The following is a 23,627-nucleotide window of genomic DNA, read 5'->3' as shown; positions in this document are numbered from 1 at the left end:
CTTTGAATCTTTGTCACTCCCTGCCGATAACGGAGCCGTTGTCTCGAACTCTACTCGCGCTCCGCTATGCGTGTGTGCAATTTGGAGTCACTAACGCCCTAAAGCAATTGGAGTCCAAATTTTCAATTTAGTAGTTCTGCCCTGTGAGCTCCTGGAGGGAGGGGAGAAAGAAGGGACCCCCTTCTGCCTCCCAAAAAAAGCCTCCCCCCACTGTGGAGCTGACAGGAGAACTGAAAAATTTCTATATAAATATTTCAATTTCTATATAAATCTCTAATTGTATTGAAGATGGAGGAACCACTAATGAGTCAGACTATACCTAAGAGCCAGAGTTGTACGTCCTGTTCTTGGGCAGATCAAGTCAAGACTGGGCACAGGTCCAGGGACAGGGCGTGACAACTTTGGCTGACTTGATCTGATTGGGCAGGAATACAGTCTCAACCCACGGGTGGATCCTCCATCTCCAGTGCTGGAGAATGTCATAGACAACCATGAAAACAAATCAATGGATCATCAAACAAATCAACCCAAAGTTCTGACAAATAACCAGGGTCAAATTATCCTCCTTTGGACTCAATATATGATTCAACTATCTGGAAAACACTCTAATGCTAGTAAAGACAAAAAGAAAAAAACAATAGGATGATTAGCAGCAAGGTAGATACTTTCAGTTACAATGACAATGAGTGCATCATTGGGAAACTTGAAAGAATAAATTAGGGATACATCACCATGGAGAAAATCTATATGTATGGGTGCTAAGATTGAAAATGACCTGATGGGAAATAACCAAACAATAAATAAAAAATAGATCTAAAAAAAATAGTAATTTATTATCTCAGCAACAGTAATTTAATGAAACCATTCCAACTCCATAGAACTCCATAGGGTGTCAAACTGCCGGCCCGCAGGCCAGTTTCATCATACCGAAGCTGTGCCCACCCGGTTGCCGGCAATGCAAAAAGAGTTGCGATACATCACGACACGTCACGTAGGTCACGAGTTTGACACCCATGTCATAGAACCTCTTGCAAATAGCTCAAGTTGCTTTGCAATCACCACAGCCGTTAGTGTTTCACAATTTATGGTAATAACTCTTCACATCTCACTACTTGCCTTGATTAAAAAATTCTTCAGTTACTTTTTCACTCCACTGTTTGCTTAGCTCCCAGGTCCGACAGGGATTACAAATATCAGCACATTTCAAAGCCATCTAGCAAACAAATAAACACATTATTTAGTTCTAGTTTGCCTTAGTATTACAGTTACCATGTAATATCCTAAAATCAAGATAACAGTAAAAGATAAAGTAAATGATAATGAGTAATGAGAGCTATAGGCCACATGCAGTTAAATGAGGTGTGCCACTAAATTTAACCGTTTGAATTTAACTACATTGGAGTATGGCCAATGTGTAAATGAGAAGGAAATCCATTCAAGATAGAAGACAGAAATTAGTATAACATTAAACTAACACTGAAAAGTTATTAAATATCCATAATACTACAATTTTGTAACTTAAGTAATCTAACAGCAAGTTTTAAACAATTATGTATGTTTTTAATTATTACTAATTAAGCATCAGGGACTTTATATGTATATTACACTTTGCAGAGAATTGGTAAAATGCTATCCTTCCATAGAATTCTATGGAATTCTATTTGCAATAAAAATGGACATAAGAAACAGTACAACAGGGACCTGCTGTAATTAAAACGGAACACGATGTCCATTATTTCAATGGCACATACTTTCTGAGAGAGGATGGGATGAAATGAACCAAAGATTGTAAATTAAGAAACTAAAGGAAATAAGAGAATATGAATTATTATGGGAAGAAATTTCAGTCATAAGGCTAGAAGGAAAGCAGGTAGAAAAAGAAAGTGTTAGTATAAATAAGAATGATTATCATTCACTAGTACAGTTCAATTAAACATCAATACTTCTAATAATAAATTAGTTTATTATTTTGATAAAACATGGCAATCTCTAAAATATTTTACACATTATATCCTGTCTTAAGGCTTAGTTTCTGAAAGCAATCATTTTCTTACCTGAAATGTCAGATGTTGCCTTCATGTAATAATTACATTATTTGAAAGAAAAAAGTGGCAGCCATCTTTCCTATTAACTTATACAGTAGTGGCCAAAATTGTGGAAACCTTTTGGGAAAAGTGTACAGTAGAAATGCCACTTTTGGTTAAGTTTCCATCAATTTTTCTTCTAATTTCTTTATAACTGTAGCCTTGTTCACTTAATATTATTTTACATCATTTTCTGGACAACCAGTCAACTCTTTGCACCATTACTTTAATTTTATTACGTTGTACAAGAACACAAAAAAAAAACCAACCAACTTGATAGCGATCACATAACACACTGACAAATGTCCTCCTCTCAGCTTCAATACATGACATCAATAACTGAATCCTACTATGATTTGATTGGCTCATTGCCAAAATAAGATGACACCTGATTGGCTCTCTAAACACTCATGCTCGTTGGCTACAATCAGATGAAGGAAAGCTACCTGATATCAACCTAAGCAAGTTGTGTTTCCTTTTTCTGGTTATTTGGCTATAACTTTTCATAGAATACAGTACAGATAATTGAACAAACTTTGTTGCATTACATTCTTCATTAAATTATCTTTCCATTTATATACAATTTTATGGTACTACTCCAAAAAAAGTGGTGTTATTAGCCATCAAACCTCAAAAATACACTTTTCCCAAAAGGTTTCCACAATTTTGGCTACTACTGTAACTACACTATTTTGTCTTTACAAGTTCAAAATACGTACTTCAAGTCAAATCAACTTCCGTAGCAATACGCATTAAATTCAGAATAGGAACTGTGGCGAGATCTCACTTTCTATGCGATTGTTTCCCTATTGAATCCAAGCTAAATTATTAAGACAGAAAAGGCATTTGTTTGTTCCTACAAGATTTTATTAAAAAAAGGTTAAAGGTAGACTTTTTAAAAATTCTATTGCAACGTTTTGAAAAATATAAAATCTTGCTGATGTTTGCCTAATAATTTCAGAACATTCAAGAAACTGAGGACATATCAGTTTCTATCAAATGGTCCTGCCAGAATAGGAAAATATACTGTTGTATTACACTTTAAATAGGAACAAATAGGAGGCCTTAATTTTCAGTCCCAGCAAACTGTATTTTTATAAAAACTATAAGTAAAGAACCAGGACTTTTTCAAACCATATATTAGAAGGATACTGTTTACCATAATTTCTTTTCCAGATAAGATTCATATAAATTACCTGGAGGACAAGATGTCTATGATCTTCCTCTAATAAGCATAAGTCTTCTTTGTCCAAATGGGTACGAAACAGGGATAGATATTCATTCTGACGGCTAATATCAGTGGCAAGAATCAGTGCTCCTATTTGGCTTTCCATCAGCTGCCTGAAATTGGAGATAAGAGGAAGAAACCCAAAGCAATAATTAGTAAGTAAATGCAAACATGAATTATTACACAATATTCAGCTCAATACTGATCATAAATTTACAATGTTTGGAAAACATGAAGTTTAAATTTAGTAATTCAAAGATGTAACTCAGATGGTTTAGGTGCATTTCAGCCCTGTTCCCCCTCCCCCCATTGTCCTTTAAGAAAATATAGGAAAACCCATATGAAACCGGATATTGCCATTGTGTTATGGGTGCCACAGAAACCACAGCCCAGGTTCTTCTACACTGCAAGAATATAAGATATTTGCAAGAATATAAGATATCTATAAGAATATTTGCCACCAATTGATTACCCCTCTTTTATTTAAATTTCCAGGTCACTCTTACAGTTTTATCTGTACTTTTTGTTAAATAATCAGGATACATTTATTTTTCCAAAGTAGCAAGATTTTGCTACATTATATGTAATATTTGGTTGTTAATAATTCTTTTTATTGAGAGATAGTTTTGTTCATTTTACTGATTGTATTTTATTGGTTCTGTCTATTTATAGGTGCCTTTCAGATGTTTGGGATTAGCTATGCTGCTTGGAAAGTTAATCCAAATTATCTAAGATATTTGGACTACAACTTTCTATATCATTAAAAATGATGGTAGTATAGATGAAAGCATCATGAATCAAGAATTATTATTCCACTTTTCTTACAAATTGTCCTCAGTTAACAACAGCAATTGGTACTGGAACTGCCCTTGCAAGTGTGACATCACATGATCACACCATTTAGCAACAGCAGTTCCAGCACTTTCAGTTGCCACTGTCAAGCAAATCCCACGTGATTGTTAAGCATTTGTGACCTCATACCAATTTCTCCATTGTCTCTGCTTGTGCAAAGCGCACAGGATCATGGGACACTGCAACACTGTACTTGCAAGTTGCTGAGCAGCTGGATTGCAATCATGAGAATACGGGGATGCTGTGACAGCTGGAACTTTTGAGAAATCAACCGTAAGCACCATTAGTTCAGTGCAAATTTGAACAGTCTCTGAATGAGTGGTCATCATGAAAACCACCTGCATTTAGCTTTATGGGAATGTAAAATTGTATTCAGAATTATAATGCATTTTAGAAAAGTACAACTACCTTTTACTATTAGTTTATTTATTTTAAACCATTCATTCTGCAATGTATTCTCCATTCTGTAAAAATTATGGGTTTTTGCAAATCTGATACATACCTGCTTTCTAGTGATATATGTGCAAATAATCCAGACTCTCTCAATAACCCCACTGCAGATCGCCAGTGATGATTTTCTAATACTGAGGTATTCTGAAATTAAATAAAAGATTATTGGTATTATATATTCTTTGAATGCTGAATTACATATAACAAGCAACAAATTATACTGATTTTTAACGAAGGGAACACAATCCTATTCATTTTCCTGGATAAATCAGCCACTTTTAACATTTATCAACCACACTTTCCTTTCCTGATTTCTCTTTATTGGCTTCATCAATTACTCAGATTCAACTGATTTTGAACTTGAAGAATAGCATTTCCCCCATACCCCAGAGGAGAACCAGAGCATGTTTTGTTTCAGTGTAAACATGCTTTCCTGGTCTTGCTAATAGTTGAAGCAGGCAACTTTTCAGATGCAGGATCTTCTCAGTGTGAAGTTTAGGATTACCAAAATGTCTTCTCTGCCCACTTTCAAATAACAATGAAGACAATTTAAGTAGGGATTTTTTTAAGTATCCAGATTGATTATATATCTGCTACTATCATCTTGTGCTGGAACTTTTAAGCACTATTTTTTGTACCGTACTTTGATTTAAAAAAAAAAAAATATTTTCCATAGAAATGATCATTTCTTTAAAAAATGTGTACTGTGTGTTCCTTATTGTATTAAATGCTTTAATACTTCTGAATAGAACATAAAAAGAGACCTATTAGATCAGTTCATATGTTGATCCACTCAAGCATTCTGTATCACAGAAGCCAACAAAATGCATTTGGGAGGCTCACAATCCTGGACTATATGCACCAAGACCTCCTCCCGTCTCACCTCTCAGTAGCCATATATAAGACATGCTACCCTTGATTCAAGAGTAATAAACATTCATCAATATTGGTAGCTACTGACAGTCTGTTTCTCTATAAAACTGTCCAGGTTCCTTTTGAAACGATCCAAATGGGCTGATTTTAAAAACAGGTATCAGCAAACTCCTTCTGTTAGTCCAATCTCCCTGTATTTAGTTTCAGTAGATCAGACATGTCAAACTCACGGCGTTACGTGTCGTGAGACATATCGGGACTATTTTGCCATTGCCGGCAATGGGGTGGATGCGGCTCCGGTATGATGAAACCGGCCCGTGGGCCGGCAGTTTGACACCCCTGCAGTAGATACTCCGGGCTTCTAACACTGAATCTGTTCCTTCTCTTCATGTTAACTATGCCATGATGATTTTATGCAATTTTTATCATGTCTCCCCTTAATCTTTATATTCCAAGCTGAATGGCCCAGTTGCTATAATTTTTCCTTGCATTGTGCTGCACTAACTAATTATTTTGGTTGCTCCTTTTTGCATCTTTTCTTAAGATTCAGTGATCAAAGCTATACAATATTCTACCTCTTATAATCAAAATTATACAAAACAAGTGTAACCTGAATATAATTTTTAAGGGTAGCATTATATCAGTAGTTCTATTTTCATATCCCTTCCTAATAATTCCAAACAGGAATTGCCTTTTTTTTAATAGCAGCTAGCTGATTTGACGTTTTTCTCAAGGTGTGTACTATGACTTCAAGATTCTTTTCCTGATCAATCACTGCTAGTCAGATCCCATTAAAGGACAGAAGTATTAGTCTTCTACTTACCTTGTATAAAGTTGCTAAATAATGGTTTGTTTTAATAAGAAAAGGCTGATTAACACCTGGATGATCCAAATCATGAGTGGCAGCTGCAATTAAACTGAGCAGAATATCCCATGGAGTTAGAGACTGGAGAAGCTGTAATATATAAATTATGACCATAGGAATATCTATTACTGATGTTTCAAAAAAATGTGGTTAGCATTTCCAACAGAGTTTGACCATGGCATCAAGTTATTCTCTCACTTTGATTGTATTTTAGTTAGTACACAGAAGTCTTTTGTCTTTTTTAATTCTAGGGCTAGCAATATTGAAACAATAAGGAATATTGTTAATTTTTTCTTTCCAAATATGGAACTACCCATAATTGATATAATCTTGATTTTGACATTATTAAAAGTTTCAAAAGTATTACAGAACTTTCCCAATTGGATCCCTCCCAATTTGTACAAAGCTGGAACTCCAGAAACCCCAACCAATATATGAAATATATCTGGAGGAAATCATATCAAGGAAAATAATCTTTGGCATAAAGCAAGCACTTCTAAAAACAATTAAGTTCTATATTACCTTTGCTTAATGTTACTAATGTCATTACCCATCATTTTCTTTTGTAATAGCAATTTTGTTATAAATACATGGAAATAATGACGGAACTTTTTTTCTTTTACCTTGGGTTCATTTAAATAACAGTGCATGGCCTGAGTCACATCAGCAGCATGAACTGCATTGTGGTATGGGTTGTGGCTGTGATAATCTTCTTGAACCATTACTACAAATGAAAAATATTAATGTGTGGAGGAAAAGGAAAAAGACAACCTCAAAATATTCCCGTCCGTTCTTGATTCACATCAATTAAAATGGCAACAATAGATATAATATAAAATATGATAAACTTCAGTAATGATTTAGCAGAAAAATTCAAATGAAAGCAAACTTCTTTAAAACATTCAGGGATTTCTGAATGTGCTTGTCATCTCTAGAAAATAAATTTCTATTCATTTTAAAAATTCAAACTGGAAAAAAAAGCAGGAAATGCCTGGCATATTAATGTTTCTAAGCCTGTAACAAATATGGAAAAGTTTTTAAATCTTGTTAGCCATTGACTATTGTAGACAAAAACATGAAAACTCCAATATGGTCCAAATAAAACTGAACAGCAGAAAATTCAGAAAAGCATTGCCAATATCAATCTAAAATGATAATAGCTAAGCTAAAATGAAGTCTGGTTATTCAAAATGCTGCCCTATTAACTTTATGGCCATAAATGTAAGCACGTTTTTCTCTTTACAGCAAGTTATGAATCATAAGACATTTCATTATGGTTTTTTCGGGGGGGGGCAGAAAATAATCTCATTCAGCAGATGCATACTGACAATAAATGCCCCCAAATGAAGTTTCTAGATAACATCTTTTTAACTTGTTATAATCAAGAATATATTGTTTTGCTATACCTGGCATCTAACCAAAATTTGATCCAAAAACTAAGCACAGTGAGCCATGGTTAAATCTTCAGACAAGAGATTACCAGGAAATCTCAAGGTATTCAAAAAGACAGGGAAATCAAGTAATATCCCAGTAGGCAGTAAAAAACAGCTGTTTCCATATTGCTGAAAATGTTTCATGTAGTCACCAAGTACAGTATCTACCTCAAGGAAGTCTTTGCCTTAATAAGTTACTTAATTTATTTGACTTGTATCATCCTGCATTTTTCAGTGACTAATTTACCAGAGAATGCCAGTATACAACATACATTTATATGCAGATTTAAGTGCAACATTGGCACAAGGGCCTTTCTAGCAAAGTGTTTCATTTTCTACTATGTAGCACAACTGCTGCAAAACATCCAGGTTTCTTCAGTTGTGGGCGTTACTATTTTTCTAATCACTTCAACTTCAGTATTACAGTACTGGAAAATGCCAGTCACCCACCCTTAAGGTACCTGCTATACTGTAGTTTGAATTGCTCTGCAGTTAAGGCAGGAGAAGAGAGGTAATTTAGTTGCCAGCATGATTAATAATCACTAAATGCAAGGTATACATTCTGCCTTCCAATTCCTCAGTAATATTTTGCAAACTACTTTTTTTTAAAAAAATCATTTCTTTATATTCATAACATGATTTTCTCTGTAAAATCTGCCAAATATATTCACACACATCTAGGAAAATTATTATATAGAAATATCCAGGACTACATAATCACCTCATTTTTTTTTGTTTACTTTCCCTATTTTCATAGGTATTTTTTTTTCTTTAGTCATATTGGACAATATTCATGAAGAGTTATCAATCCACAATATAGACATTTTTCTCATTTTATTGAAAACAGTTGCAGCAAATTAATGAAATGCATTTAAAGAAAAGATTTACTGGGAAAGTTTGAACTTATGAATTTTTTACCTAAAAATCTGCGTAGCTTCATTGTATCTAGTTGGAAGTATTCTATAAGTCCATGAAGATTAAACAGGTGAAAGGTTAATGTGACCAAACTGTTTCCTAAAAATACACATACACAAAGAAACCATGTTTAGTAGGAAGTAGATAAGTCTGTTTAAATAATTCTGTTATACATAACATGCATATTTCTTCTTCAAATCTGTAACTAGAATATAGTTCTCAATATTTTAATTAAGACTTCTAATGTTCAGTGATTTCATATCACCAAGTGATTCAGAAATCTATCACCCAGTATTATAAAATGAATCCATTAATTTTCAGCAGTCCCTTAAAGGTAGCCCTTGTTTACCAACCATAATTGGGACAGGCAGCTCCATTGCTATGTGCTACAATTGCTAGGCAAAAAAAAAATCACATTGAATGAATCACCATGACAATAATCAGGTGATAACAACTTTCAATTTCACTTCTGCATTCACCATTAATTCTGCTATTGGAAGCCAGTTTTGAAGCTCACAAATGGTGATCACGTGACTGCAGGACACTGGAACGGCCATAACTGCAAAGATTGGTTGCAAAGCTTTTTTTCCCCAATCATTGTAATTTCAAAGATTCCCTAAACAAGGTATTTGGTAAGCAAGGACTACCTATACTTTTTATAAATTCCATTCACAATTCTTTTATCACTGACTTTTCTCAAGAGAGAGGGAGAGAGAACATTTACACAGTGACATTATTAGACATTTACAACTCTTCAACAGGGAACAGAAAATGAGGTATTTCCAAATAGCCTATAATGCCAATAATTTCATCCATTTCTTACATGTCACAATAATAATTCAATTGCTCTCTCTTTTACTTGATCCTATATAGGTAGTCATCGACTTACAACCACAACTGAGCCCAAAATTTCTGTTGTTAAGTGAGACATTTGTTAAGTGAGTTTTGCCCCATTTTACAACCTTTCTTGCCACAGTTGTTAAGTGAATCACTGCAGTTAAGTTAGTAACAAGTTTGTTAAGTGAATCTGGCTTTCCCATTGACTTTGCTTGTCAGAAGATGGCAAAAGGTGATCACATAACCCATGGGATACTGCAACTATCATAAATATGAGTCAGTTGTAAGCATCTGAATTTTGATCACTTGATCATGGGCATGCAGCATCAGTTGTAAAATGTCATAAATCACACTTTTCAGTGCCACTGTAGCTTCGAAGGGTACTAAATGAATGGCTGTTTAGTCGAGGACTAATACTGAACCAGGTGAGTTAGCAGTTAGCTTGATGTAAGACTGTTGTCCATTTAGCAAAATAAAATTAGGAAATATTAAAACAAATTAAAATTTTGCTGGAAAAATATTCTTCTCTATTATCTCAAGTATAATAAAGGAATTAGTCTAACTTACAAATGGTTGTAAATCAAGAATTACCTTCGAGGATGTAATTCGAAGTTGTTTCTGATTCCTCTCTCAATAGTTAAGAGTTTATTTATTTACTCACTAACCACAAAACAGGCAGTCCCCTAGATATATTTGCTACTATTCTGAAATTATCTATTCCAACCACTTTTTCAGAACTCACCCATCCCAATTTGTTTATTGGCTGAATTACTGGCTAATTACTTTAGCCAATGGGAATTTGAAGTCTACACATCTTAAAGTTGCCAAGTTTGAAAATCACTGATATAGAAATCACTGCATAAAGCAAACAATATATTTATACAAAGTAGTTCATCTGTAAATCTAAATGCAAGCTTAACTTTCTGCCTTACCACATTCTGCACATGTCCTTAATACATGATTGCCTTAAAAAGTATGGGGTAAGAATTTTAAAAAGTGAAGGAACTGGCTATTTCAAGTCTCTTGAGCCACAGACTTCTTACCATAAAATCCCTACAGAGATATTCCTCTGCTTATAAGGCTAAAGCATAACTGGAGCTATGAACACACTTTCTAGACCTCCCTTCAACTTAACAGCCTATAAAATTGTTTTATAAATGTTAAATTGAATATGCTTTTAAACTCCCTTGCCATTTCCCCATTATCCATATGAACATCTTTTCAGCAGCCTATCCCACACAGGGACATGGAGACAAGCATGTGTGCACACTCCCTCATCAGCCCTGCATTTAAACTGAGAAATGTCAACATAGGTTTAAAGAGAAATCTTATTTCCAACTCTACAAGCACAATACTCAACTAATTACCAGATTTCATGTCTGAAAGTAGAATATTAGTCAATATTAGCCCGACAATCTAAATGAGCTTATATACACATATAGCAATTGCTCAATTTTTAAAGCAGTATCTTCAAAGTAACAAATGGAATCTTACCGTTTGTTAGCCTGTCAAAAAGGAAGATATCAAAATTCCAGTTCCCAACTTTTTCTAGCATACACTGAAAAGCAAAAGAAAAGAACATTTTATTTGGGAATAAAAACCATTTCTTTCCAAATGCTATATATCTGAATCATCCTTGCTGCAATTTTATAAATCTATACAGATTCTGAAAAGAATAGTAGTCAGAACAGAAAAGCAACAACATTCCAGGTCTGAGACTACATCATTGTTTTGACTTGAGAAATTCTAGAATCATATTTGTCACTAATGGATCAGATGGGTTGCAACTGCCTTCTTACATCAACAGCTTTCTCTCATAGAAGCAAAACATCTCTCTCTTTTTTTTTTACCTACGTAAGTAGACCAATATTAAAATGATCAACTATTTCTAAAATAAAGCAGACTCATCTGAACCTTACTATGGGACAAAGATTTTGCCCACTGCTTTCCATGTGCCACCTATAGTTAGATCTACTTCTATGTGGATACTTTTTTAGGCACAGCTAGAAGTAGAAGGTGCTGCTTCTCTGTTGCAGTGGCTATGCTTTGGAATAGCCTAATAGCAATCAGGCTAGCGATCCTGCTGGTCTTCAGGAAAATATTTAAACATGATTTTCTGGACAGCTTTCTCCTAGGTTTATGCATTATGCACATTTTATTACATTGACTTGTTGTTAGTGTTGACTTTTAGTTTTAGTTATGATTATTTTTTAATTATAGATTTTTTTTAAAAAAATCTACAATATGTATTATGTAAATTGATGAGAGTTGGCAAATTGCAGAACGAGAAGATAAACAGAAACGTCACTTCTATAAGTCTGGAACAGAAGCATTACTAACTTTTAATAGAAATTATTTATTTACTTGCGCACCTTAAGAAAAATTACTATATTTTTTAGAGCAAAGTTACAAGATAACTACAAAAACAAACCTTAGCTTGTCCATTGTAATCATCATCTAAAATGTTTGAAGAATTTGGAAGAGTAATACCACGGAAGAAACGGGAAGATCTCAAGTACCGCTGGAAACTCAGTAACCTTCGGATATTTCTTGCAGACACAGAAACTTCAAATTCAGAATTTGCTAGATGGGAGGGAAATAGTGAGATTTAAGTTGTAAAACCCTTTCCTAAAACTTCAAAAGCTGAATCTATAAAGACAATATTTATTTACAGAAGAAAAGCCAAACATATATTCCCCTTCCCAAGATGTTATGGGCTATCATGTTCATCATTACTGACCACTGATCCCACTGACTGGGACTGATGAGAACTTGTGGATCAAAAGTTCTCATCTGGTGTTAACTATTTCAGTTTTGTTCGGTGATCAGATAAGTCAGCTCATTTATTTAAAAAAAACAAAAAACAATATAGATTAGTGCTGAATATTTAGGGTTTGACTGTAAAATAACCTATTTATATCTAGGGAAAGGCAATTTTCTCTTCTTCAACATTCCCTTGCCAGCCCTCCAAAGTACATATGGATCAGATTTTCAGGAAGGAACTAATGTAAACAGCCTTTAACCCCCAATCCAATTAGCAAGTGTCAGGAACATGTCTTTCATGAGCAAATTTTACCTGATGAATTTTAAGGTACAGCATTTAAATCCCCAAAAAGACAAAGCAAGAGAAAAAATTATTTAGATATCTGGATTATTTTATGCTATAATTGTCATTCAACTGTAATGATGCCATTAACATAAATGTATAAAAACCAATTTATTGCTTGAAATCTACTTCATGTCTCTGAAGCTGAATTCAACATTGCAATATATCAGGTCTTCTAGTTACTGGATACAGTGAATGAATACATTCCAAGACTTTTAGCAGATAAACTATTGCTATTTAATTACTGTGAGTGGACTAATCGTAAACCTTATAAGAACAATGGTTCAGGCTAAGTTCTGAAAATAAACTTATGGTTGGCCATACAATAACAAACATTAATGACATATTCGGCCAACAACCTTGAGAGTTTAGAATTCACATAATAAAACATATGTATAATCCTGTGCAATCTGGAAGTTTTATTATTTGCAAAGAGATTCAGCCACAGAAAACCCTTATTTCTAAAATGTACATCTTGCATTTTCTATTTGTATTCCTATATTTATTCATGAGCTTTATAGCCACTGCAGTCTCTGACACAAAAACATTTCTGAAACTAATGAAATAAAGTGTATCTATCTAGCAGTTAAGATTTTTAAGCTCTTATTTTCAGATTTTACTAAAATACTTTAAGCCTATTTTGATACGTTTGCAACATAAAAGTCATAATACTCATTTTTTTTCTGGTATTTTTCAGACAATATGAGAAATAGGGCCATTTTTAGAAAAGCCCACTCTGTGGATCCTTCAACACTTTTAGGAACTAGTCATCCACAAAGCCATAATTTTATGTTGCCTGAACAAAATGTTAAATGGTCACTTTGTAAATAAAACTTTGGGGGAAGGGGAAGGAAACTACAGGTAGCTCTCATTTAGTTACCACAATTGGAACTGGCAACTAAGTCATAAAATAATTGATAAGTGAAACAGTAAATGTGTTTATTAAATTTATGATACCGCACCTTTTGCTATCCAAAGCAACTTTATGATCTTACTTCAGCTTTCCTTTGTTTTACAGACCTGTGAAGGTCACAAATGTGAAGAGTGGTCATGAAGTTAACTTTTTCACCACAATCATAACTGTGGATGATCACTAAATAAAAAAGTTGCTAAAGGAGGAATATCTTAAGTTCTCTGCATTAAGTCTCATGCTAAATAATTTAACCCCGTGACGTAACTTCACATTTCAGAAGCACATTCAATATGATTTAATGCATTATCCTATACTACATTTAGTTGTACTCAATCAGTTCTTTCAAAGAAAGACAAAATAGAAATGAATACAAAATAAATGTAAAATTACCATTATTAAGAAAAATTGCGGTATTTTTCATCCAATATATCAAACTCCTACACCTCAAAATAAATACACTCATCAAACACTGAATAGTGGCTTGGATATCAAAAGTACAATCCTGTAAATAAAGACATTAATTGTAAGCAAGACATGTATCTTCACAAGATAGGTTCGCATTCCTTTTCCAATAGCATTTTAAAGACAAGTCCTAATACTTCCCAAAAAATGAAAAAAAAATCATCTTTGTTTAAAGAAGCCATGAACTGAATAAGGAGAAAGACAGTTTGTGCTTTTAGAATGTCTTTTTATTCTAGAACATGTTTTTAAAGGATCTACAGAAGAGAAGGGAAAAATCATGTTTCCAAACTAATAACAAAAATGGTTATGTTTCTGATCAAATTGACCACTTTTTCTCTGATTTCAAATTGGGAAAGAGAGGAAGAAAGTACATGATAGCAGGAAAAGAATACTGTTGACCAAGTTGAAATATATCAATTAAAAGGGAAAGGAATACTAGAGAAAAATAGATGTCTACATAAAAAGCTAATGATTCTCAAAAAGTTTATTTTTGAAAATGGAAATCATTTCTCCATACAGACAAAACTGTGCTCTAAAAATTTCACATACTTGTCCATTACTATACAATAAACATTTCAGAAGTGAAAAGCATGCATTTGTTTTAGCATACTCAGGTACATTTATTTATATATATATATATATATGTATCATCTTTCTTCCAAGCTTTGGGATCAGCTTATGAAAAGATAACTTGAATGGGAGAAAGTCAGATCTGGTAATCACAATGGATTTTTGCGACTGAAGGTGGACGCAAACCTGGCTTTCCCCAAACCTGCTTCAACATCTTAGCACTGCATTATATTGACTCCCCTTCCTTATAACCTTAGTAGTTCTTACTATACACTGGTATATCCATGAAACTGTTATCAGGGGAAAAAGAAGTACCATGTTGAACACCATATCTAACCTATCAATCCTTTACTCCCTCTGGTCCAATAATCTGCAAACAAGAAAGTAAAGTAAAAGCAGTGAAAGTATAATTTTATTCCAAGGACCCAAACCAGCTGGCCAGAATTTGAAGTAGAAGAAACATGACATTATTTCCAAAGTTACTAACATATAATTCATATATAGATGAGTCTTTTGAGTTTGAGTTTGGGCAGGGGGGCCTGGCATACTATTGTCCCTGTGGTTGTGAAGAGTTGGACACAACTTAAAGAATGAATAACATTTTTTTCTTTAAATTCTGTAAGTAGCATTCAGCTACTGGTATCAGTTCTTACATTATGACTTAGTGTTATGTGTCAATTTCTAAGGCAGGCAGGCCATCCAAATGGCCAGGTTTACAAATTAGCTACATAAGCGTCATAGGTCTAAGTAAGGGTCTGGTCAGAACAAGAGTTTTCAAACTTGCTAACACCAAATGAATGCACAATCCCTTTCACTTTTCTTTTCATTTCAAAAAATCTGTAACAGAAGATTGGGGAATCTCATGGATGGAGGTGATATAGACAGATGATAAGGGGCATTTGAATTCCACAAAAAAATTGTCCATCTGTGAACACAGATCTCAAGTAGATTAAGACTCTATTCTTCAAGCATTTTTATGGACAACTCTGGAACTAACAAATAACAGTAAATTAAACTACAATAGAATCTAGTTTAAAACAATCTGGCTTTTTAACATTTAGAAACATTTTACAAAGAATATGACATGGCAGGTTATATCTTTACATGAAGCACACAAAGCTTAAATAATGTATACATTCTGTAATAATATTAACTGAAAGTGCCAGTTTTCAATTAACTATACCATGATAGTTTAACCTACCTAGACTATAATTTTATATGCACTTACATATTGAGAATAAATTCCACAAATATTAACAGGATTAATTTCTGGTTATATGTATGTATATGTAGATGTACATTTACTATTAAAGTGGAACAATTCAGAGATTAGCAATACTGTGCAGTTAAGAGCAATATTGATCTTCACTAGATTTTTTGAAATCCTTGTCAAGTTATTGGTAATGAGAAAGTACAGGGCACAGGAAAAACATTAGAATGTTTTGGCTTTATTTTAATATACTAAAAATAACTAAATTAGAAGTTTCAAACTTTTGGTTGCAATCACATTTTAAGTATGTGCCTATATAAGTATAGCTCTACACTACAGTTTTACTCCTTGTCAAGATTCTGAGGCAATTTTCAAAACTCAAGATATAACAATTTCATCTGAAAAGCACACACATTAAACTGTGCTATAATGCCAATATTTCTAAAATCCAATCTAACATAGAGTTATCAGAAACAAACTATGTACAAGTAGGTATGGATTCAGTCTGATAACAATTTCACATGTATATGGGTAGTGACTGAGAAAAGGCTATAGCAACAGAAGGAATCAGAACATGCTCTAACAAGTTACAATTATGGGGGGATGTATATAGCTACTTTCCAAACAGTGTTAATCTTAAAGTTCATCATATTCAAAAGTTATGTGTACATTTATAAAGTGTCTATATTAGTCACATGACTTCATGTTCTTTATTGCCCATTTTAATCCAACCCAAAAGATACAGTGAAAATATAAAACCAATAGAATTATACTCCAGTTAGAAAGCTCATGAGTATATGTTAGTCCAAATATCATTATCTCTCTTGTCTTGTTAACTAACATTTCTAGGACTGAAATTTATTAATCTTTGTTAATAGAGCAATCAGCTACAGATACTTCCTACATTTAAATGTGCTATCACAGCAATATTCCTGCCAAACAAGAACAAATGAATAAACTTATTTTTTCCATCTTCACAATAAAATAGAAATGTAAGGATGAATGACTTAATATACTGTCCTGTGGTTATCATTCACAAAATCAATCGACAATGGTACAGCACATACTTTTCCCATAGGACTCTAAATTTAACTCCCAGACTCTCAAGGCAGGAATAAGAAAAATCACTATCTGAAACATACAAAAATTGTATCAATCTGCCTAGATGTAGACAATATCATGGCGGATTTTTTGAGTCAATTTAGTGAAGCTTCACATAACCAGTTAGCTAGAATAATTTTCACATTAATGCACTCAGTATAAGTAATTGGCAGCTTAGACCTTCCAACTTGGTACAGAAAATACCAGCAAATCTCACTCCGTGATGTATTTCAATTGCCTTTTCTTCCTTTTAGGGCTCTTTAACCTCTATTTCTAGTGTAAATAAAGGTTATCTTTTAAACATTTCAGCTGTCATTCTCAAGCTAAAGATTATTAATGTCCATGTAAAACAGTGAAAATAGAAAAAATAGCTCTGAAAGTAGTTGCCTTCTAAACCAGAGTTCCCCAACCTTTCCACATTTGCGGACTAGCGGGTGAGGGGATGGTTCCGAGCAAGTGGTAAGTGTGCATGCGCTCAGTTCCATTTGCACAAGTGGTGGGCATGTGCGCCCAATGTTCATGCAAATGGAATGCGTGCACGCTTGCCTGCCCACTGCTCACAGAAGTGGGAATGTGCCCACCACTTCCATGGCCCAGTTCTGAATGGCTCATGGCCCAGTAGTATGTCACGGCCATTGTTGCTTACTTCAAATAACCTCAATAATTGTTCATGTAGGGAATTAGGTTTGCCATCTCTTATTATTCATAATTAAGATACAACTCTTGCTAAATTACCTGCTCTCCAGTATACATGAATATTAGCACAATTTGGAGGGAGGGAGGGAGGGAGGGAGGGAGGGTGGGAGGGAAGGAAGGAAGGAAGGAAGGAAGGAAGGAAGGAAGGAAGGAAGGAAGGAAGGAAGGAAGGAAGGAAGGAAGGAAGGAAATTCAATAGACAACTATTACCTAAGTTCAGACTAAGATTCTCACCAGTGATAAAGTATCTGATCAAGTTCATTTGCTTTCAAAAAATGATTTTAATGTTTTTCTATCAGGAGATATACCCTTTAATAGTAGTGAGCAGGCATTTTCAAGATGCTAGAGGAAAAACATAGTTCCAATTGCATACTCTTTTCCCATCTCTTTTTACTTGACAACACATTAAAGCACTAAAAAATAGGATGGATCAAAATGAGACACTAAATTCCCATTTCAATCAATGATTCCAGCACAATCTTGGACGATTCTAACTATAGTAAGATGAATGCAGATAATGGTCACTCAATTTACCTGGTTGTAACTTGAGGGCAACCTAAACTGAGCATCTATGAAGTGTTTCAGAATTGAAACAGCTGAACTTAAAATACTTCCAAAATACTCAAAACATTCCACTTTGCATATAAAAAAGTGTCCCAAATTAAAGAAAATTCAAATCAAAATGGGGGGAAGTCATCCCATGAAAGAATGTACAATAAAGCCAAAGTCTCCCCCGAATACCAGAACCTCTTTACATAATACTCATATGTAGCTGAAATATACGAATCTTCAGTGTTCTGTCAAGAAGCAGCTTTCATATTAATCCAAGCATTTTAAACATTCATAGAAGATAGTATTTTAAAAATAGAGATAATTACATCCAGTATGTCACGATTTGCTCAAGCCTCTCATTTTGCAACTACAGTCTATCTTTTAGTAGAATCTTATGAATTTTATCATTAAAATTTCAAGCCATGTCCACAGTGAAAACATTTGCACTTCTACCTTATCATCATGGCTATCTAAACAGACAAAGACTGGTTATCCTTTGCTATCAGAGTCTTTAATTCTTAAAGTCTGGGACAGGTAAGAGGAGTTTTACATTCCTATAGAATATTGCCTCTTTGCCAATGGAACGGGTAAATTTACACAATAATGAGATTCTCTAATTATGCCCTAATATGTGAAGATAGACAATTATGTTTTTTCAAAAGATCATTCAATTACTCTCTGCAGTTACTGCACTGTACTATCCCTATCCCAGGAAAAGACATATTTGAATTTAGAAATCTGGAGACAACTGCTATGTTTGTATCCTCATACACTCTTAAGTCTGAATTCATTGTGCTTTTTTTTCAACTTTATATAATGTAGCTTAAGAAACAATACTGTAATATTCTACATAGAGCATGTTCATAATTTCTCAAATAGAAATTATTTCCATAAAAGAGAAGTATTAGTTAATAAAACCTGGCATGACTATACGCGCAGCAGCCAAACACAAATGGAATTCTTCATTACTGTACTGCTATTAAATACTTACAGTGAAAAATACGGAAATCAATGTATGGATGAGAACCTCTTCTCTCTCTTTCAAATCCTGCCCGACTTCTTACTCGTACATCTCCTGGAAATAGGGTCAAGAGTGAAATATACCTTCGAAGAGCTACAGAGAAAAATGCAACTGAATACAGTTGCAAGGTGTAGACATTCTGTGGATGTAGGGTAACAATAATACAAGGAACTGTCTCAGTCCCTCTACCTTAGATGCAATTTCACAAGTTTGAAGTTTTTTACAAATATCCAGTTCCCTGCTTGTCATAAATTCCTTTTCTACCTTCTCATACACAATTCACTAGATATTTAAATTTAATATCATATACTAAATTACCATAATAAATGACAAAAATATATCTAAAGAAAAATATCAAAATCTTTTTTCTCTTCAGTATCAAATCATTTTTCTAAAAGATACCTGTTGATATTTTTTATATATATACAATCCTACATTTATAATTTTCACAATTACAGTTAATTCCATTAAAATTTACTTAGCTTGATTACATCAATCTTCGTTAAAATATCAAAACGTAATATTAACATGAAAATTACTGTATGTATTTCCCCCTTCAGCAAAAAGAAGCATCTTCTACAGTAATGTTACTATTTATACTGACAAAACAATAAATATTTTTTCTTCCATTCAATCATGTCTCTTTTTCAAAGACTGCCTAGACAAGCCCCTGCAATTTTCTTGACAAAGTTTTTCAGAAGCAGTTGCCACTACCTAAGCTTGAGAAAAATCTGACTAACCCAAGGTCACCCAGCCGGCTTTATGCCAAAGATGGGACTAAACTCACAGTCTCCCATTTTCTAGCTTGATGTCTTAACCACCTACATCACTGGTGTCAAACTCGCTGCGTCACGTGACATGTTGCGACGTATCGTGCCTTTTTTTACATTGCCAAAGCTGGGGTGAACGCAGCCTCCGTATGATGCAACCGGCCTATGGGCCGGCAGTTTCACACCCCTGACCTACACTAAAGGCCCTCAACCAGTATTAACCAATGCCTAGATTTTTGTTCCCAAATTACAGAAATACAGTTATGCCAAAAGCTGATATGATATAAATTGTACTCAGAATTCAGATATATACTATTAATTATTTTATAACCTTTTTCCTCAAAAGCTGATATGATATAAATTGTACTCAGAATTCAGATATATACTATTAATTATTTTATAACCTTTTTCCTCACTAGGTCCAAATTTTATATTATGATGAATCACATAGCCAGATGTTTAGACTGGATTTAGCATTTTTGACCATCTATCAACTCTTTCCCAAGCACCTGGGACAGGCAGTTGTTGTTTAATTATATTAAAGGTTCTATTGCAGGATATAAGCTGTTCCAAATAAAGCTGCCTTTGATATTTGACTGATGATGATTCTGTTGATTATTATCATTGACTGCTTTTCAAAATATTGTTGAGTCTTTTCTTGTGTTACAATATAGGTCAGCTTTTGCAGAAAACATTTATATGACATAATTATGACAGTTTTTCTTCTAAAACAATGAGCTTATCTATAAACTGATTTGGCTTTTCTAATAAGGAATCCACTTATGGCTATTAAAAATGCATAACCACTGAATTATAAGAAACGCTTTAGGTGGAAATAGAAGCAAATTTGAAGAAAATCATGTTATTCTATGGTATTTTTATGCAATGAATAAAAAATGTATTCACATATAGGAGTTTTTCAGTTCTACTAACTCCTTCCTTCTACAGAAGCTACAAATGGAAAGCTGTTGATTGTTTTTCAAAGTTTTTTTTTTACAAAAATCCTAACCAAAAAGAAGTGAAAGTCACTTTCAGTGTAACTTTCACTGTAGCTAGCACTAATCACAAGCAGCAATCACACAATTTTCTCAGAATGAATCTATCAGGACCATTATTGTTCAAGTCAAGTCAAGGTATGTTTCTTTGGTTGTATATTAAATGTATACAGCAACCCAACTCGTGACAAAGAGCCTCCAGTTAGCTGAATGGTGAAAAGACAGAGACCAAAGTCAGTTAAAGAAACAGAAAATGTAAGGAATTGATTTCTCCATACCTCTAAATGAAATAATCCCTTGATCAATTGCCTTAGGAGTGCAGAACCAAAGCAGCTACAACCTGCCACTGGAAAGGAAGGGAACAGCAGCAGGGAGAAAATAAATCTGGCTGTTCCCATCAACCTAAAAAGTAGTTGTTTCCATTTTGCAATTCTTAGTCTTAGTACTTCCACACTGCCTAGGAAAATAAAAAGCATTGACTGCAACAGAGCATCTTATTTTAGAATGGCAGTTTGGGAAATTCAAATCCAATCCTGCATCTAAATTGGTCCCAACCACTTGCAGCAATTGCATGTGAATGTGCCTAACCACTGTTATCTAACATTAAAACAGCAAATCTCATTAAGCTTCAACACTATACTTTCACCCTTCTCTCTCTTTCAACACAAAAGTGAGGAAGTCAGAACTTTTATTTTAAATTATCCACAGCTTAGGATGCTATCTAAATTTAAACTGGGTTTACATTAAGTATGATTAATTGAAATATGCCATGATTCACATACCATGATTTGAGATATAATTTCCATTCATTGAAATGTCTTCCCAACAATAGTTAAGATAAATAACACATTGTTATAATTTGTATAATTTCCTGAACCTTGGAATCATACACTGGAGGAGTGGGGCCAGGACAGGATCTAAATTTATTACATTTATATTTAAATATAGTTAAAACACAATTATGTATTAACTTTTCTCCAATAGGTTACAAATATTATTTGGTAACAACTTTCAGAAGTCTCTTGGACACATCTAAGACTTTGGGAAGAGCACATGTAGCCCTGGGCCTCAAGTTATACACTCCTGGATGAACATAAATTCATCTATTAATAATAAAAATAATTTGAAATGTCAAGACTTAGTTTTAAACTTTTTTTAAATGCTTTCTTAGTTTTATAGTTATGGGATTAATTTAGAACAGTGGTGGCGAACCTATGGCATGGGTGCCAGAGGCGGCACTCAGAGCCCTCTCTGTGGGCACACGCGCCATCGCCCCAGTCCTAGGCCTTGAGCTGGGTTTTATAAAACCTTTTCGCTTTAGGCCTCCGCTGCCGGGTGCGCAAAAAAAAAAAGGTTCAATCAATCAGTCAATTTCAACTTCTCACGGGAAAAAAAAAGATCTTGCAAAGTTGGAATTGATTGATTGAACTTTTTAGTCCCACCCAGTCTGCCGTTACCACGTCATGTCCACCCAATAGGCCATACCCCAATTGACCACACACACCCCAAATTGGCCACACCCACCCGGCACCCGATGATGCATAAGTGGGTTTTGGTTTGCAGTTTGGGCACTCGGTCTCTAAAAGGTTCGCCATCACTTATTTAGAATATAAGATTTTTTTTCTATGTATTTTGAGCTTTCAGAAAGCATTTGACCAAATAACAGAATAACAAGAGTTGGAATGGACCTTGGAGGTCTTCTGGTCCAACACCCTGCTCAAGCAGGAAACCCTATAAAATAAAAAGGAGCAGAAAGCAGAAATGATTAAAGAATTATGCACTGCCCAATGTTTCAGTGAACATCTTCCTCAGGGGATATTAAACTTAACAAATGCAGAATAAAATCAGTGTGATAGCAATGCCAACATGATAACATTCCTTTTAAAAAAGGTTAGACTCAATGTGAACAGAAAAACAATATTTCTTTTCAAAGGGATTCTTTGCAATTATGATGAATAGATAAGTACTTTAAAACCTTATCACTTTTATCTGCTTTTGATACACTTGGTATTTTCAAAAGTTGCCTCCTGAGAAAAACATTCATCATAATGTGTTGGGCACCTTGCTTTATTTAACTGAATCAATAATAGTTCTATCAGTTTCAGGCTTATTGCTATTTTTTTCTCTAATTTAAATATTCCACATTCAAATACTGTACAAAATTATATCCAATAACTACTGTGGCCACTTGCCAACAAAATGGACCCAGTTGCTAAAATGCATTCCTTTCCCGATTATGTAAGATGGAAGATTTATGCAAAATGCAGTGGGAGATTCTTGAATATAATCAGTCATTTGTATTCTATATAGAAGAACTAAAAAAAAAAATTCAAGATCCATTCCTGATTTCACTCCTTGAATCCTTTCTGAGAAGAGATAATTGACTAAACAAAACCTTAATTTAGCAGCATTTTATAAATCATACTGGTTTTCTGCTGAAAACAGAGTAAGCAAGTTGCAATATCTCAAAACAAAGATAAAATGAAACAAAGAATGTTACTAACAATCCACTCTTTTGCCAGTTGCATGAATTGGGCATATTGGATGGAAAAATGAAATTAAACCAATAGACTTTTCCAACACTGTCATAATTGTTTTGTTATCAATGCAGTATTATGTATACTGATTTAAGGTAGGAACTCATGATAACCCAGGATTTCAACAAAACCTTTATGTGGCCCAGATTATCTAAAC

The 23,627-nt window shown here is 34.0% G+C and overlaps 1 protein-coding gene across 1 annotated transcript in view; it reads right to left on the bottom strand.

The window, feature by feature from the left end:
- The window catches only part of PDE7A (phosphodiesterase 7A), a 40,062-nt gene that overhangs the window by 7,344 nt on the left and 9,091 nt on the right, over positions 1-23,627 (bottom strand). Inside the window, exons 3-11 of the mRNA XM_015817617.1 lie at positions 19,139-19,222; positions 11,969-12,120; positions 11,032-11,095; positions 8,704-8,799; positions 6,976-7,076; positions 6,311-6,442; positions 4,667-4,758; positions 3,281-3,425; positions 1,117-1,213 (exon numbers count right to left, since the gene is read on the bottom strand). Coding sequence (XP_015673103.1) covers positions 1,117-1,213; positions 3,281-3,425; positions 4,667-4,758; positions 6,311-6,442; positions 6,976-7,076; positions 8,704-8,799; positions 11,032-11,095; positions 11,969-12,120; positions 19,139-19,222 — 963 coding nt within the window. The remainder of the gene's footprint in view (positions 1-1,116; positions 1,214-3,280; positions 3,426-4,666; positions 4,759-6,310; positions 6,443-6,975; positions 7,077-8,703; positions 8,800-11,031; positions 11,096-11,968; positions 12,121-19,138; positions 19,223-23,627) is intronic.

Source organism: Protobothrops mucrosquamatus, unplaced genomic scaffold, assembly GCF_001527695.2.
Source record: "Protobothrops mucrosquamatus isolate PMUCROS unplaced genomic scaffold, P.Mucros_1.0 scaffold608, whole genome shotgun sequence".
NCBI lineage: Eukaryota > Metazoa > Chordata > Lepidosauria > Squamata > Viperidae > Protobothrops > Protobothrops mucrosquamatus.
Note: the sequence above shows the minus strand (reverse complement) of the source record. Positions and strands in the feature narration are given on the sequence as shown.